At 46.6% G+C, this 14,241-nt stretch overlaps 1 protein-coding gene across 7 annotated transcripts in view; it reads left to right on the top strand.

Annotated features, from left to right (window-relative positions):
• The window catches only part of PRDM16 (PR/SET domain 16), a 291,081-nt gene that overhangs the window by 247,019 nt on the left and 29,821 nt on the right, over positions 1 to 14,241 (top strand). For all 7 annotated transcript variants that reach the window (XM_069874602.1, XM_069874600.1, XM_069874604.1 and 4 more), the window contains 3 exons: positions 1,810 to 1,944; positions 4,779 to 4,881; positions 10,776 to 10,974. In XM_069874602.1, coding sequence (XP_069730703.1) covers positions 1,810 to 1,944; positions 4,779 to 4,881; positions 10,776 to 10,974 — 437 coding nt within the window. The remainder of the gene's footprint in view (positions 1 to 1,809; positions 1,945 to 4,778; positions 4,882 to 10,775; positions 10,975 to 14,241) is intronic.

Genomic DNA, 14,241 nt, shown 5'->3' with positions numbered 1-14,241 from the left:
TCCTCGTGAGCAGCTGAGCCTTGTGCAGGGCCCTGCAAAGCAGCTGGGGAATGGGAGCTGAGCTCTGGGCTGTCTGAGTGTTTTTTACCAAGCGATTCTGGTGTCTGATAGCCGCTGTCTGTAAGGTGCAGCTATGGGATAACACTGTTCCTGCAGTCCTGGAGTTTGCTGTGTTGTATCCACAGGGTGACTGGGTTTCATTCTTCTAATGCTTGACCAAACCATTCAGTCTCTGTGCTGTATACCCAAACTGTTCAGTGCCTTAGAACCACCGACTGAGCATTGACAATTCATCTCGGTTTTGTTTTCTGAACAATTTCCATGGGAGCTCTTATCCCTTACTTTCTAGATGTTTTCCCCTCATGTCCCCCAAGGTGCTGGCATGGCCATTGAACTTTGTTAGTGAATTTGGGGTCAGTAAAGCCAAGACAAGTGCTTGAATCTCAACAATAACCAGCTCCTTTAGTCAGCCTCCACGTTCCTAAAGGTTCCCTGAGATAAAACAGGTGTTATTGCTTCCTGGGGATACTGGGGGTGCCCAGCTCCTGGGCCAGGCTGTGGGGTCACGGGGCCAGTCCTGGCCAGGTCCCAATGGACGTGAGGAGCTCAGGAGCGAGAGCCTCGCTGGCAACGTCGCGCCAAGATCTCTCAACCTGGCCTTACACTTGAGGTGTTGCTGTCATCGCCGTGTTTTAATTTTTCCTTTCCTTTGTTCCTACCTTTTCTTTTTTTCTCTGTCTTGAAATAGATGGGAAAGTATTACTGTATCCCATGGGATCTGGGGAGAATTAATTGCTGGTAAAAGCATGTTAAGAGCTTTTGATGACTGAAGTGATTTGCAATGACACAGGGACCGGCAGGGGCAGAAGGAAATCCAAGTCCAGGCGAGAAAGATGATGCTGTAACCAGGAGGCCCACATCTGAGTGGAGCACAGTCTTGCCACATTTAGGATACCAAGGGCTCTTCCCGATTTCGATTTCGGTGGTGTCCTGGGTGATTCGTAAAACGTGCTTTTTGTGTGAGGTGTGAACTGGATCACAAATGCCCTGCGGAATGCTGAGCATCCTTGCTATTTCTATATCATCCAACCTACTTCGCTCTCTTCAGAAAGGAAAAGTGCTAAGAGTCTTCCTGGTAAAACAGTGGTTTTCTTAGCCCAGAACCCCTCAATTTACCCTTCCTCCCCGCCCCGCTCCCCCTGGACTTTTAAGAATTTGAGTAGGTTCATTTGGAAGGATTCCTCCTGTGCACGCCAGGCAAATTCCATCCTGCCTCCAGCCTCACAGATCCTCCAGTGCCAGTGGATTTCTTCTTGTGTTGTTACATACATGAAGGCAGCATTTATTGCAGCATTCTTTAAAATATAATGTCACAGCGCTGTGGCAAGTGATCTGTGCTGATATTTGTTCATTATTTATAACAACAAATGATCCTGCATGAAAGGATAAAAGACATAATGTAAAGATGGAGCAGTAAATTAACATTATGACAGTGTGGAGGAGTCATCTGCTTCAATTACTTAAGCTGGGGGGGATATTAGAACCCAGTGTTTGTCTCCATAATTCTGAGCCTGTTGCTCATGGACAACTCTGATTGCTTTCCTTGGAGGTTCTGCTAACCTGGAACTTCAGGTTGTGCCTAAGAGGTGATTTTAGTCTTGTCGTATGTCTCTTCTTTTATATGTATTCCATCCAGCTTTCTTATTTCTTGTTTGGAATCCTGCATTGCAAACAACTCTCCTTTTTTCTTCTTTCTGTAGCTATCCCTTGCTATCAGATGACCCATGTATTCCTTCTCCTGTTCTACAGATTGCCGATGACCTGGGAAATGAGAAGTTCTGCCTTGACGCCAGCCAGAGTGGTGCTGGGAACTGGCTGAAGTACATCCGTGTGGCCTGTTCCTGTGATGAACAGAATCTAGCCGTGTGTCACATCAACGACCAGGTAATGACGCCAGCAATTCCCAGGCTGCTGTGCTCCCCTTGCATCCAACAGCTACTGGGGCGAGTTGGCTGGAGGACAGTGTGTAGCGGGAGCGACTAAAGGATTCATCCATTCAGCAGCTCTGCTGCAGCATCCCTAAACTTATTTAAGAGCCTTAGACTTGTGTGATCATCCAGACCCCTTCTGTGGTTAGGAAGAGGGTGTGAGATGTTCCACCTAGTGTGAAATAGGTTATGGTAACAAAACATGAGTCAAATGGAAACCAGTGTTGGTATTTCCTTGCCATCAAAACCGTAGGAAGTTCACGTTACCAGTTGCAAGTGGTGGGTAGGGAGTGAAATTCTAAGCTGTAAACTCTGCTGTTGTTTGTGTTTAAGAATGGAGAGAGAGGGGGAGATGGTTTGAGAGTCAGATGAGAAGTAAAAACCTAACGGGCGTCTTACAGAAATGCTGGTAGAGCAGGTCCAGGTGAGGGTGAGGGATGTGACATGGCATTAATGGGATTTTGATAATGTCACCTAATGGTTTTAATGTTCTTTGAAACCAAAAACGTACTCAAGGTGAGCAATCCAAGTTGGGAGTTTCACAAAGCTCAAATTGAGTACAATTCAAATAGAATTTACTGTTTCAGACCTCACTTAAATGAGAAATGCAGACTTAATGTTATTCCCAGTTAGCAAACAGGAGGCATATTTGGATGCACACAAAATATGAGCTGAGGACAGGAAAATACACTTCTAATGAAAACATTTAGAAACCTGTGGCTAGTTTGGGTGCAGGATGGGGACTCATTCAGTGGGACGGGGGCTCAGAGAGCAGGATGGATCCCTTCAGCTGGAGAGTTGGGGATGGTTCTGTGGGTCTCTGGTGTCCTGGGCCACCAGGCAGAGCCTGCCCTCTGCTGGAGCGGGATCCCCACGCCATTCCCGACAGGGATCCCCTGCCCATTCCCATTTCCAGTCTCAATCCCCACCCCGTTCCCACTCCCACCCCACTTTTATTCCTGATCCCATTTCCCCTCCCAGTTCTGCTCCTGTTCCCATCCCATTCCCCTTCCAATTCCAATCTTAATCCCCTTCCAGCTCCAGGTCCCACTCGCGTTCCTGCTCCTGCTTCTGTTCCCAATCCTATTCCCATCCCATTCCTGCTTCCAAACCCGTTCCTGCTCCTGGTCCCACTCCCGTTCCCTGGGGAAGCCTGGAAGACCAGCAGGAGCTGGCATTCCCGGAGCTCCCTGCAGCAGGTCAGCACCGCGCAGTGCACGGAGATGGATGTTTCTGTGATGCAGCCCCGGGAGTGATCACTGCCCTGGGGCACATGGCTGGGTCCGTGCTTGGCTGTAATGAGAAATATTGATCCACTGGGAATTTCATAGAATCATAACATCAGAGAATGGTTTGGGTTGGAAGGGACCTCAAAGCCCACCCACCTCCCGCTGGATCAGGGGCTCCAAGCCCCATCATCCTGGCCTGGAACCCCTCCAGGGATGGGGCAGCCACCACTGCTCTGGGCAACCTGGGCCAGTTCCATCACCTGTTGAATTCCTACAGTGTTATTGTTAGAAGAGGACAGGGTCCATCACACTCTAAAAATCTGGAAAACACAGAAAACCCCAAATCTCTTGTATTTCACGTAGTTCTGACTCTCCTCCGTGTCAGTCATGCAAACTCCCATTCAGTTGAATTCGTTCTGCTGCTGTCTTTCGTGATTTCCCGTGCTGTGATCTCCATGGAATGCCTTCGCAGGTGGATTTCCTGACCTTGCGGTCCACTCCGTGGTATCCGTGGGCAGCGAGTGACAGTCAGTACGATGCAGTTATCAGTCATTGCAGGGAACCAGTAAGCTCTCTGCCTGCTCCGAGGAATAAGCCACTCTTAGCACACTCATCCTCCACAAACCCCTCCTGTTTTGGCAGAGGGAATGAGGCCACTGGGATCTGCTCCCCTGGGACCCGGTTGCCTCTGGACGTGCTGTCTCTTTGGTTTGGGGGTAGGACAATAAAAATAAGTGTGTGGTTTCAGTAGGACAGTAAAGATGCTAAGGTGTCAATGCCTTGTAATGTCATGCTTGGTTGCACCTTGGATAAAGAGGATTTCTGTCTCGTTGTACTGTTTTCTAAAAAATGCGTCCTTGGAGCGCCAGAGCCCGTGTAAGACCCAGGTATCCTTCAATTAAACTCCGATGTGGACGGGGCACAGAGCTGGTGTGTGGTCTCTGCACTTGTCCAAAGCTGGTTTGCATCTCTGGGTTTGCTCTCTGGTGTACGACAAAGGTACTGGGGGTGAGCAGTGCAGTGCTCGGCACCTTCCTGAAGGTCCAGAGTCTGTGAGGAGACAGGAACTCTGCGTGGGGAAAAACTCCTCACCTGCAGCCATTCAGATCTTGTCTGTAGGGGCCAGGTCCTCAGGCTCTAGGGGAGAGTAACCTACACAATAATTCTATGAAGATGCGCTGCTTCGGCTCTCTAATCATCAGCCCAATTTTGTTTTAGAGAAGCGGAGACTTAAATGCATCAATTCCATCAAATTAATTTTCCCTTCGCTATAACAAACACACTGAGCTTATAGGAGGTAGGGAAAACAATGGGAAGATTTGGTGTAATTTGAAAGAGAGAGGCTGTTACCATAAATACCACTTTATTGTTCAAGCCCCTTGAAACGGTGACACACATAGAGGAAAATAAAGGCAGAAGAAAAGAGCTCTCGGTAGCAATTATCACACCAACCAAGTGACAGCCTCCCCTGTTAGCTGGGATAATTTGTTATTGGTTAAAAAGTAAAATGCAAGTCTTTGCATATTTAACATGTCTCTCAATTTTTGTTTCTGATCCCCAGATCTATTATAAAGTTATTAAAGAAATTGAGCCAGGAGAAGAGCTCTTGGTATATTTGAAGGAAGGTGGATATTCCCTTGGGAACATGGCACCCAGCATGGAAGGTAAGGCCTCGTTTTGCTGGATAGGACCCTTTTGCACCTCTCGCCAGCAAACCTAGGGATGCCAAGAACCTCGGTTAGTGCTGAACTGGGACAAAAAACCCCGGTGGTACCTGCCCCTCCTGTCACTGTTGATATTTTATGCTTATTGTCATTCTTTCTCCCTTGAGACTGTCTTAGACAGCAGGTGAATTGTTATTAACCTCAAGGCATGCAACAGGTTAATTTGGTGCTTCTCTTTGAGGAACGTTGTGGGGGTGAATATGATCAGAGGTACCTGCTTAATTCCCAGGGTCACCCTGTTCCTTTGAGTGTGATAAAAGTGGGCCAAACCATTCCAAGGCTTGCAAAACACTGGTCTTTAGAGCTTTGGATGGCATGGAAAAGGGAGATCCAGGCAGAGGATGGAAGAGTTGTCACTAGAATTATTATTGCTAGACAAACCTGAAACCATGAAGTGATGCAGCAGAGGCCAAAAGAATGGTTATTTTTAAGCAAAACATTGCATTTTTATTAGAGTCACGTCTCTCCTGCCTTGCAGAGAGTTGGTCTTGCTGGACAAGGTGCACAGGCTTGCAGAGGGAGAAGTTCCCTTAACTGCATATTGCATGTGGAGCAACTTGAAAGAATAAGCTTTACTCACTTCTTCATGTGTTAGCAACACTGTTCTCCTCTGAATATCCTCCTGTTAGTTACTGGAGATCAGTAATTGCACAGACTGCCTAAAAGACTGTGGTGCTTTCCAGGTTAAGTGAGAAGCAACAAGGCTAAAGTTTTGGATTCTCTCCCCACTCTAGGCTGGTGCTGTGTGATGCTCAACAGGACAAGTAGAGAGGTGGGAAAAGAGAAAGAAAAGAGAAGATGCTGAGTCCTTATTCCTTTTCCATGGTGTGCAAATGAAATGGAAATCAGGCTGGACTTGCAAAGCTCTGCTCTGTTTTATAGGGTTCTTGGTTTCCTTGACATTTGGTGACAGGGAGAGTTAATGAACATTGTAGAAGGTACATAGATGTTCTCAACTGGAGAGATTATTAGGGGATATTATTTGTGTCTTTTTCTGTCTGTTCATTGAACGTAGAGCCTGGTGCGGGTTTCACATTGTTATTTGATGACTAATTTCTATAAACACATTCTCATCTACCAGTTATTTTTAAACTATTAGCTGGAAATACTTTTCTACATAATTAATTGCTGAAATTTATGTCTACCTGGACATAGAATCATAGAATGGTTTGGGTGGAAAGGGACCTCAAAGCCCACCCAGTTCCACCCCTGCCATGAGCAGGGACACCTCCCACTGGATCAGGGGCTCCAAGCCCCATCGAACCTGGCCTTGAACCCCTCCAGGGATGGGGCAGCCGCCCCTGCTCTGGGCAGCCTGGGCCAGGGCCTCCCCACCCTCACAGCAAAAGATTTCTCCTTAAGATCTCATGTCAATCTCCCCTCTTTCAGCTTAAAACTGTTCCCCCTTTTCCTATCCCTGCACTCCCCAATCCAGAGCCCCATCCCAGCTTTCCTGGAGTCACTTTCTGCACTGGAAGCTGCTCTGAGGTCTCCTCAGAGCCTTCTCTTTTCCAGGCTGAACAACCCCAACTCTCAATACATTTATTTTCTGTTACCTGTACATTAATATAATTTTCAGGTTCAAATTTGTAGGGAAACTCTTTAAGAACGTGCACATGGTGTGCACAGTTAATTTGAAATTGTTGTAAATAACTGGCTAGTTCTAGGAGGATCGGGGTTGCCAAAAGGTCCGTGGGTGAGGTGAAAGAGTGGGAGGCGTGAGAACGGAGATGGCAGGGCTGGGATTATTTTTTTCAGTGTTCTCCCTTAAAATGTTAATAGTTTTCTCAAGACCAGCACACAGAGCTGGATAATTTTGGCGTTCACAGCGATGGAGTCGCACACACCTTTTTTTGATGTCGGGAAGAAATCAGAATGAAAACTCGCCTCTGTTTTGCATTTTGGTTTCTGAGAGGCTTTTATTCCAACAAGCAGGAAGGGCCCCTTGTTTCCATCTTTGTCCCCATGTGTGGATCTGTCTCTTCTTGGTAATGTCTCCTGCTTTTGCCACATAATTGCTTTCAAATTATAATAGGCCAACATTAAATATTTGACTTCTTAATACTTTTTCCTTTCGGTAATGCTGTCTTCCTGCTGCCTCGCACCCCCATTCGATCCAGAATTAACAAGAAAGAAAATGCAAAATGGTTCTGCACAAAGATAATTATCATAAAAATCTTTTATCCAAACCCCAGCCAAACACAGCAGACCCCTTATCACTGCAGGAATTTTGAGTAGGGCACTTGAACTCCTTTGAGATTCAAGTCTGGTAGATTAGCATGTAGATGCCACATAATTGTGTTCCCCTTGGTTTCTCTGAAAGCTATTAGGCACTGATTTATTTTTCTGTTACATTCCTGCTTTGTCCTGAGTGTTACTGATGGAACTTCAGATAGACACATATAACCATACATTTGACAAACAAGACGGAGAGAACAGGCAGCAATTTTTTTTTGTAACTGGATTTTTTTCCTTTCTTTTTATCCCCTTCTCCCTGTGAGGCGCTGAAGCAGGAACCGTTTTGAAGGGCAGCATTTTCATTTGTGGTGCTTAAAGAAAGGAGAGAACTTTAATGAGAACTTGTTTTGAAGAGCAGGAATTTTATTTTTGGTCCTTAAAGAAGGAAAAAAAAATCTTTAATGAACCTGAAGCGAAGACACAAAGTAAATACCGGGTCTTCTTAGCTCAGTCCTTTGGTCCTGAGGTGTCATTATTGCAGGGGATGGTCTGGCCCTACGTCTACAGGTCAGGTCCTTCCCCTGTTGTGGTATTTATTGAGGAGTCTGTCTTCTGAAAGAGGAATGGGTGTTGGATAGTGATGTGATATAAATCGGCTGCTCTCCCAGCCAGTTCTTCCACTGCTGAACCTCTCTGAGCATCAAAATAATATTTACAACCAGAGGCCACATCCGTAACGTGTGACTCCAGGGTTTCTAATTGTATTTTTGTCAGTTCTCGAATTCTTCTTTGCAATAAGAATTCCTTTTTTTCCAAATCCAAATATTCTGAAGCACATGCACATCTTTTCTTATCTCTTCTACCTGTGGTAAAGCTGTGGTGTTTGACGAGATGTCATTACTGAACAGTTTGATCTTTATTGATGCAGGGAGTTTCACAGGAGCTGCTTAAGGGGTGAAGCCCTCTGGGAGATCCCAGTCCAGAGGGGTTTCAGCGTCTCCTGCACCAAAGCCTTCTCTCCTTGAGCCATCACCATGTTGATGAAAGAGCAAAGAGGGGAAACCTTAGATTTGCGGGTGAACGCTGAGGTAGACAAACACCTTGCCAGAGCAGTCCCACAGTATCTGGAGCTGCTGAGAGGTTTATCCTGATGCTCCCCGGTTCAATGGGCTGCAGGAGTCAAGTGAGCTTCTGTCCCACATATGGCTCTAAGAGATGATACCAGAGCAGAAGTGAGACCGTGTTTATTAATGCCACGATGCTTTGAGTACGGCTTGATGTCTGAGCCTAGGAAAGCTGAATGCTGAGGCAGATGAACACTCATTTCAGTGTGTGAGAGAGACAATGAGAGTTTATTAATAACGAGGAGAGACGGCACGAGGAGATTATCCCCTCAGCCCATGCAGCGCCTGCATTTGGGACTTTTGGAGCTGTCAGGCTCCTCTCTTCCCACCCAGAATGGATGTGGGGAAAGGGAGAGGCACAGCAACCTCATCCCAGCCCTTGTCCCCCTTGCTTGCTGCTTTTATGCTGAGAATGTTTTCTGTCCGTAAACATGTGCAGATGAAATCTTAAATTATACTCATTAAGATCATAAGCTTCATGCTGTTGTTACAGGTAAAATGCAGTAACAAGACATTGCATGACTCTGCAGCTCTTTTTATTTATTTATTTCCCTCATAAAAAGTAGTTTAGACTGTTTGAATGGTTATACACAGTCTCTTAGGCATGCTAGGTAGTTTTTTTCTATCCTGATTTCCACTTTCCCTTCACCAAGGATGTAAAACACGGGAGATACATACCGGTACTGCTCTACAGAATGCTGGCAAACAGCAGGGCCTGATCCACTGCACCGTGAGGCTGCTGATAGCGATTTCAGAGCATATGAATAATTTTTCAGTCAAAATCCCTTTCCCCCTCAAAGAAAAGTACTGACCCACTGGGTTTTATTTCTCTTTACATCCCTCTGTTACGCATTTCAGGGAATCCCTCGACATCTCTGTGTTTTATCCATTCCCTGTGCACGTGGGGTAGAGCACCACACTGCCTGGATAAATAGTGCAGCTTCGCTGCTTGTATCTCAGTGCTGTTTTCTTTTTGAGCTGTGTTTGACTGTTTCCAGTTCGTGGGCATGTCGATACTTTCCGCGTAGGTGTGGACCACTCTGGGTTTCATCTGCCTACATAGTTTGCTGCAGCAGCTCATGGGATCTGCTCTTTCTTAGTCACCGCGGCAGCGAGTCGCAGGCTGACGGCGAGCAGAGGTACGGGGCGACAACCACAGCCCGGCCTCGCAGGGGCTGCGCTGAGAGAAACGGGGAAGGGAGATTATCACCCGCGTGGTCGCGGGGTGCGACACTGCCTGTGCTTGCACTCGTGCCACGCTTAACGAAGTTAACCCTGATTTATATTAAACACAATCTCAAGCCCTGGAGCACAGCAGAAGTGGTTATAATTGTGCAAAACTTGGGGCAGACAAAGTCTGTGGGGTAGTCAATGCTGAAAAGTTGCAGATTCGAGGGCTGCAGGAAGAGACGCGGCTGAAACGCGGCTGCCTCTTCCCTCTCATCCCCTTTCCCACTGAGATGGAGCCGCTCCAGCCCAGCATTGGCTGCATCCCTTAGGAAGAAGGTTTCCCCTCTTCCCTCTGAGCTAATGCGTTTTACCACAAGCTTTCCTTCTGAAAGCGAAGTTATCAGGAAAAGAGAATAAAACTTAATACCAAACAGAGCCCCGGAGTCCGGAGGAAGAGGGAGAGGAAGCGTGGTGACAAAGTGGTGGCTGGAAGCTGCTGTTCCAGGCTGCCTGCTGGGTGGAGAAACCCGGAGCTCTCCCGACTCCCTCGCAGAGGTCGTTCTCCTGGAGAATTTACAGCTCTGAGCCGATTGTTTGCCTTGGCACCATGGTCAGGATGCTGCCTTGTAAACTTAATAATAGCTGCCCTCTTTTTAATTTGTTTGACCTTGACTACAATAATTTATTATGTCCATTAGAACTTTTTTTTTTCTTAAAAAAAAAAGCAAAGCAAAAAAAACCCCACAACCCAGCACAACAAGAAGGAATTTGGCTCCCATTTCTCTCTTCCATGGAATTCTGGGTTTGAACTGCTCGGGTCTGATGGTGCACTGTGTGCACTGTGTTTCTGCAGTTGTGTGGGACGAGTTAAGAGGATAACGTTAGAAAGAGATTTCCTTAGACAGCAGCTCCCTCAGGTTTGTACTGTGGGGTTTGTGTGTTTCCCATTGTGGGTCTTTCCAAGTGTGGTTTGTTCCCTTCCCCTTTTGAGGAAGAGCTCAGTCGTATTTTCAGAAAAAAAATCATTGCAAACAAAATAGCCCAGAACAGCCTCAGAATTTTGTGATTCTGCTGGTTCTCGCAGGTCTCTGTGTCTCCGCAGAGGCCAGGACACCAAACAAGATCTCTCCTGGTTGCGTGATTTCTGGTTTTTTTTCATAATGCTTAAAGTGAAAGCGAGCTGCTGGCACAGCCTGCAGCCTGCCTTGGTTTCTCTCCCCTGCCACTTGCAGATTTCCTTTTGCTTTGTTTGATCGATCCTCACACAATATTGCATTTGCTGTACAAGTGCTGGGTAGAATAATTAGACTTGTTTGAACAACCTGATCCACAAGTCAAAATCCTCTTCTCTGTCTCTTGCAGAAGAGCACACGTTTCGCTGCGAGGACTGTGATGAGCTTTTCCAGTCCAAGCTGGACCTGCGACGACACAAGAAGTACGCCTGCAACGCCGTCAGCTCCCTCTACGAGAGCCTGAACGACGAGATCAAGCAAGAAGGTCTTGGGGATGGACAGGTCTATGAGTGCAAAGACTGTGAGAGGATGTTCCCCAATAAATACAGGTACTGGAAAGCTGCCAGACCCCGCTCTGGCCTGCCCCTCTCCTCTACAGACCTGGCTGATGGTGGGAGGCGTGGGACCACGGTGGGAGCTGGGCAGCTCAGGGTGGCCTTGGGGATGTTCTTTTGCTTTCTCCTTAGGGTTCTGGAAAGTTGTTTGTACGATCCCTCAATACCATTAGCTATGTGGCAGTATTTTAGTTCACCTTGGTTGCATTGACTTTGATGCTTTTCAACACCCATTGGCAGAAGCATCCACAAGTTATGGAAGATCCCCCTCCGTGGAGGGGTTCAAGGCCAGGTTGGATGGGACTTGGAGCCCCTGATCCAGTGGGAGGTGTCTGGAAGTCATCCAGGTGGGACTGGATGGACTTTGAGGTCCCTTCCAACACAAGCCATTCTGTGATTCTATGATCTTCACTAGCATTAGTCATTTTGAACTTAATTCTATAGATTCTTTCAAATCTTGTATCTAAGTAAGCAATGAAAAAAACTATTTTAGTAAAGGTAGAGAAAGGGGAAATATGAAGACCACTCCCCTGGTTTATCTGTTAAAGAGAGCTTGGCTGTGCTGTTGGTGCCATAGGAGTTGGTAATAGATTCTTCTGCAGCAATATCTGTGTAGTGGTTTCCTCAGCACAGTTTGATGTCTTTATCCATCACCTTGTGTTTCTATGTTGATTAGTAATGTTCTTAATTTTTTTACCTGCTAAGAAAAGAACTTCAGTTAAAGTTAAGTTAAATATTTATGATTTTTAGGAGAAATTCTTGTTCTTTTCTCTCCCTGGCTGTGTTAGAAACTTTCTCTTCTTCACCTTCCAGTACTCTTGAAATTTTTTGTGTTAGTTTAGGAGATGCCCTTTTGCAATATGCGTGTCCCCTTCTCTTTGTAAGGTTGATGCACTTCTTGCTCCCTTGGCATTCTGGAGTGGCACTGGGTCCCTTTTGCAGGGGTTAAGAGAAGCAGAGAGATTTTTAGAAGGAAACATGGTGGAACATTTACTGGTCATAAAAGTGCTCAACGCGAATGGGTGGACGAGGTGCTGAGGGACATAGTTTAGCGGTTGATAGGAAAGATTGGACTCGATGATCCTGTGGGTCTTTTCCAACCTAGTGATTCTGTGAATATCTCAAGCCTGAGTTTGTGCTAGCAGGGATTCCAACTTTTTGAGCATCTCGAGGTGACAGAGAAGCCTTTCAAGGCATTTCCAGCTGAACTCAAACGCCAGGTCACCAGCCACAGACCATTATGCTTAGAATATATTTGGATTTGTTACAGGGGCTCCTGGTCTAAAATGCCATTGATTCCAAATATTTGAGTTGGACTTTTTTAAAGCAAATAATATGAAGTGATTTCTTTCTCAGGGAAAGAGTCAGCAACTTCACAATTCAGTGTCATGCATGCTGATGGATTTAGTAGAGCTGGGAGAGGATGTCCACATCTATCCCTCCCCCATCAATCTGCTGCAGTTTATGTACTAAGAAAGTCACTAAAACACAGACAGCATCCCAACAGCATACCTAGATACTCTTATAATTGTTCAGAAGTTAATGCCGATAAAATCACGGCTGCCACTCGGGACAGTGAAGTTGAGCATTTAGCAGCTGACTAAATAAATAAATGTTTTGCTAATCCCAGTAGGTACTTCCCTCTAAATAGCATATTAGTTTGTCCATACTCGCTCTAAATAAACTCATAAATCACAGTTAGCAGGAGCATATTTTGGTGTATGGATCTGAAAGGTGTACATTTCTTTGTGTGTGCAAGAAATTTTGTAGTGTTAAGAATGGCCTTTCTTTAGCAAAATGGGTGTTGCTTCTTTAAAGTTAGTGGATTGGCAGTTTATAAGGGCCAAGTTCATAAGTATTAAGTATCGGACTTGAAGGAAGAGGAGGGATTAGCAAACTGGTGGCTGCTTAGATCCGCATGTGGAATTGCTGGGCAGGTAACAATTCCACCGAGCCCACTTGTGAAGTCACCTTCTACATAGCTGTGTTTGTTCATGTGCCAGCAAATGCTCTCAGGGCACAAAGATTCCTGTGCAGGCCGTTTGTCGGTGCAATTAGCCTTGATCCTGGGAATTTCACAGGACCCCAGGGTCAGGTCCTACTGCTCTGGGGTCAGGACGCCTGTGGGAATGGGATCCCACTGGGAATGTATGTCCCCGTGGGCATCTGAAAGGTGAGAGCAGTGGAGTCACAGAATTGTGGAATCACAGAATGGTTTGGGCTGGAAGGGACCACCAAGCCCATCCAGTCCCACCCCTGCCCTGGGCAGGGACACCTCCCACTGGATCAGGGGCTCCAAGCCCCATCCAACCTGGCCTTGAACCCCTCCAGGGATGGGGCAGCCACCACTGCTCTGGGCAATCAGAGCCTCCCCACCCTCACAGGAGAACATTTCTTCCTGAGATCTCATCCCAGCCTGCCCTCTTGCAGCTGAAAACTGTTCTGCTCATCCTATGCCTGCCCTCTGTGATAGGGAGCCTGAGTACCTGTCAAGTCTGAGTCCTGGGTTTCTAAACCCCCCAGGCTCCATGGAAGTTCCCAGGAGTTATCTGCTGTGAAGCTGTCCCTTAGCAGTTAATGAAGACTGGCAGGGTTTTCTAGTAATGTTTAGTTTTAACATTACTATAAAAAATAAGCTGTGCTTTAAAGTTCCATAGGAGTGGTTTAATATCGATCTGCAGGGGATTTCAGGCAGCAGTAGGTTTCATGTAAGTTGGTCCTTCATCAGAATTCACATTAAGGAATAATTGTAACCCCTGTTAAACTGCACTGAAGGCGGCAAAGGACGCGAGTTGTCTTTCTTGGTTTCTGAGGACCAGCCTGGGAGGTGCAGGATTTCCAGCCCGCTTAGTACATTTTTACAGCACTTGGTGTTCAATGAAATGGTTTTTCAGGCTCCGTACCTGCCCGATGCTGCTGGCAGTGCCTCCCTGTGCCTGGCACGCCGGGACGGGTGGCACAGCAGCGTGCTGTGTGCTGATGCCCAGGTTCCTGGGCGTAGGGCAAAGAGACCATCCTACCCCTATCCCTGAAAATCCATCCTGCCGTGGCCCTGCTCCAGCAGCCACTTTGCCATCGTCCTCCTCGATGGGAGAAGCTGCCAGTTGGCAGAAGTTGAAATTGCTGAGTTAAGTAATAAAAGATGTCTGACATTTAGAAGTGAAATGTGTTTGCACCTTATCATGTTTCTTTCCAATGTTAAGTCTCTGTGTTCTGGGAAGCCATGGGCTTTGTGCCCATGAAAATGGCAACGCGATAGTC

Source organism: Phaenicophaeus curvirostris, chromosome 22 (assembly GCF_032191515.1).
Source record: "Phaenicophaeus curvirostris isolate KB17595 chromosome 22, BPBGC_Pcur_1.0, whole genome shotgun sequence".
Classification (NCBI taxonomy): domain Eukaryota; kingdom Metazoa; phylum Chordata; class Aves; order Cuculiformes; family Cuculidae; genus Phaenicophaeus; species Phaenicophaeus curvirostris.
This window is presented reverse-complemented; position numbering and strand designations above follow the sequence as displayed.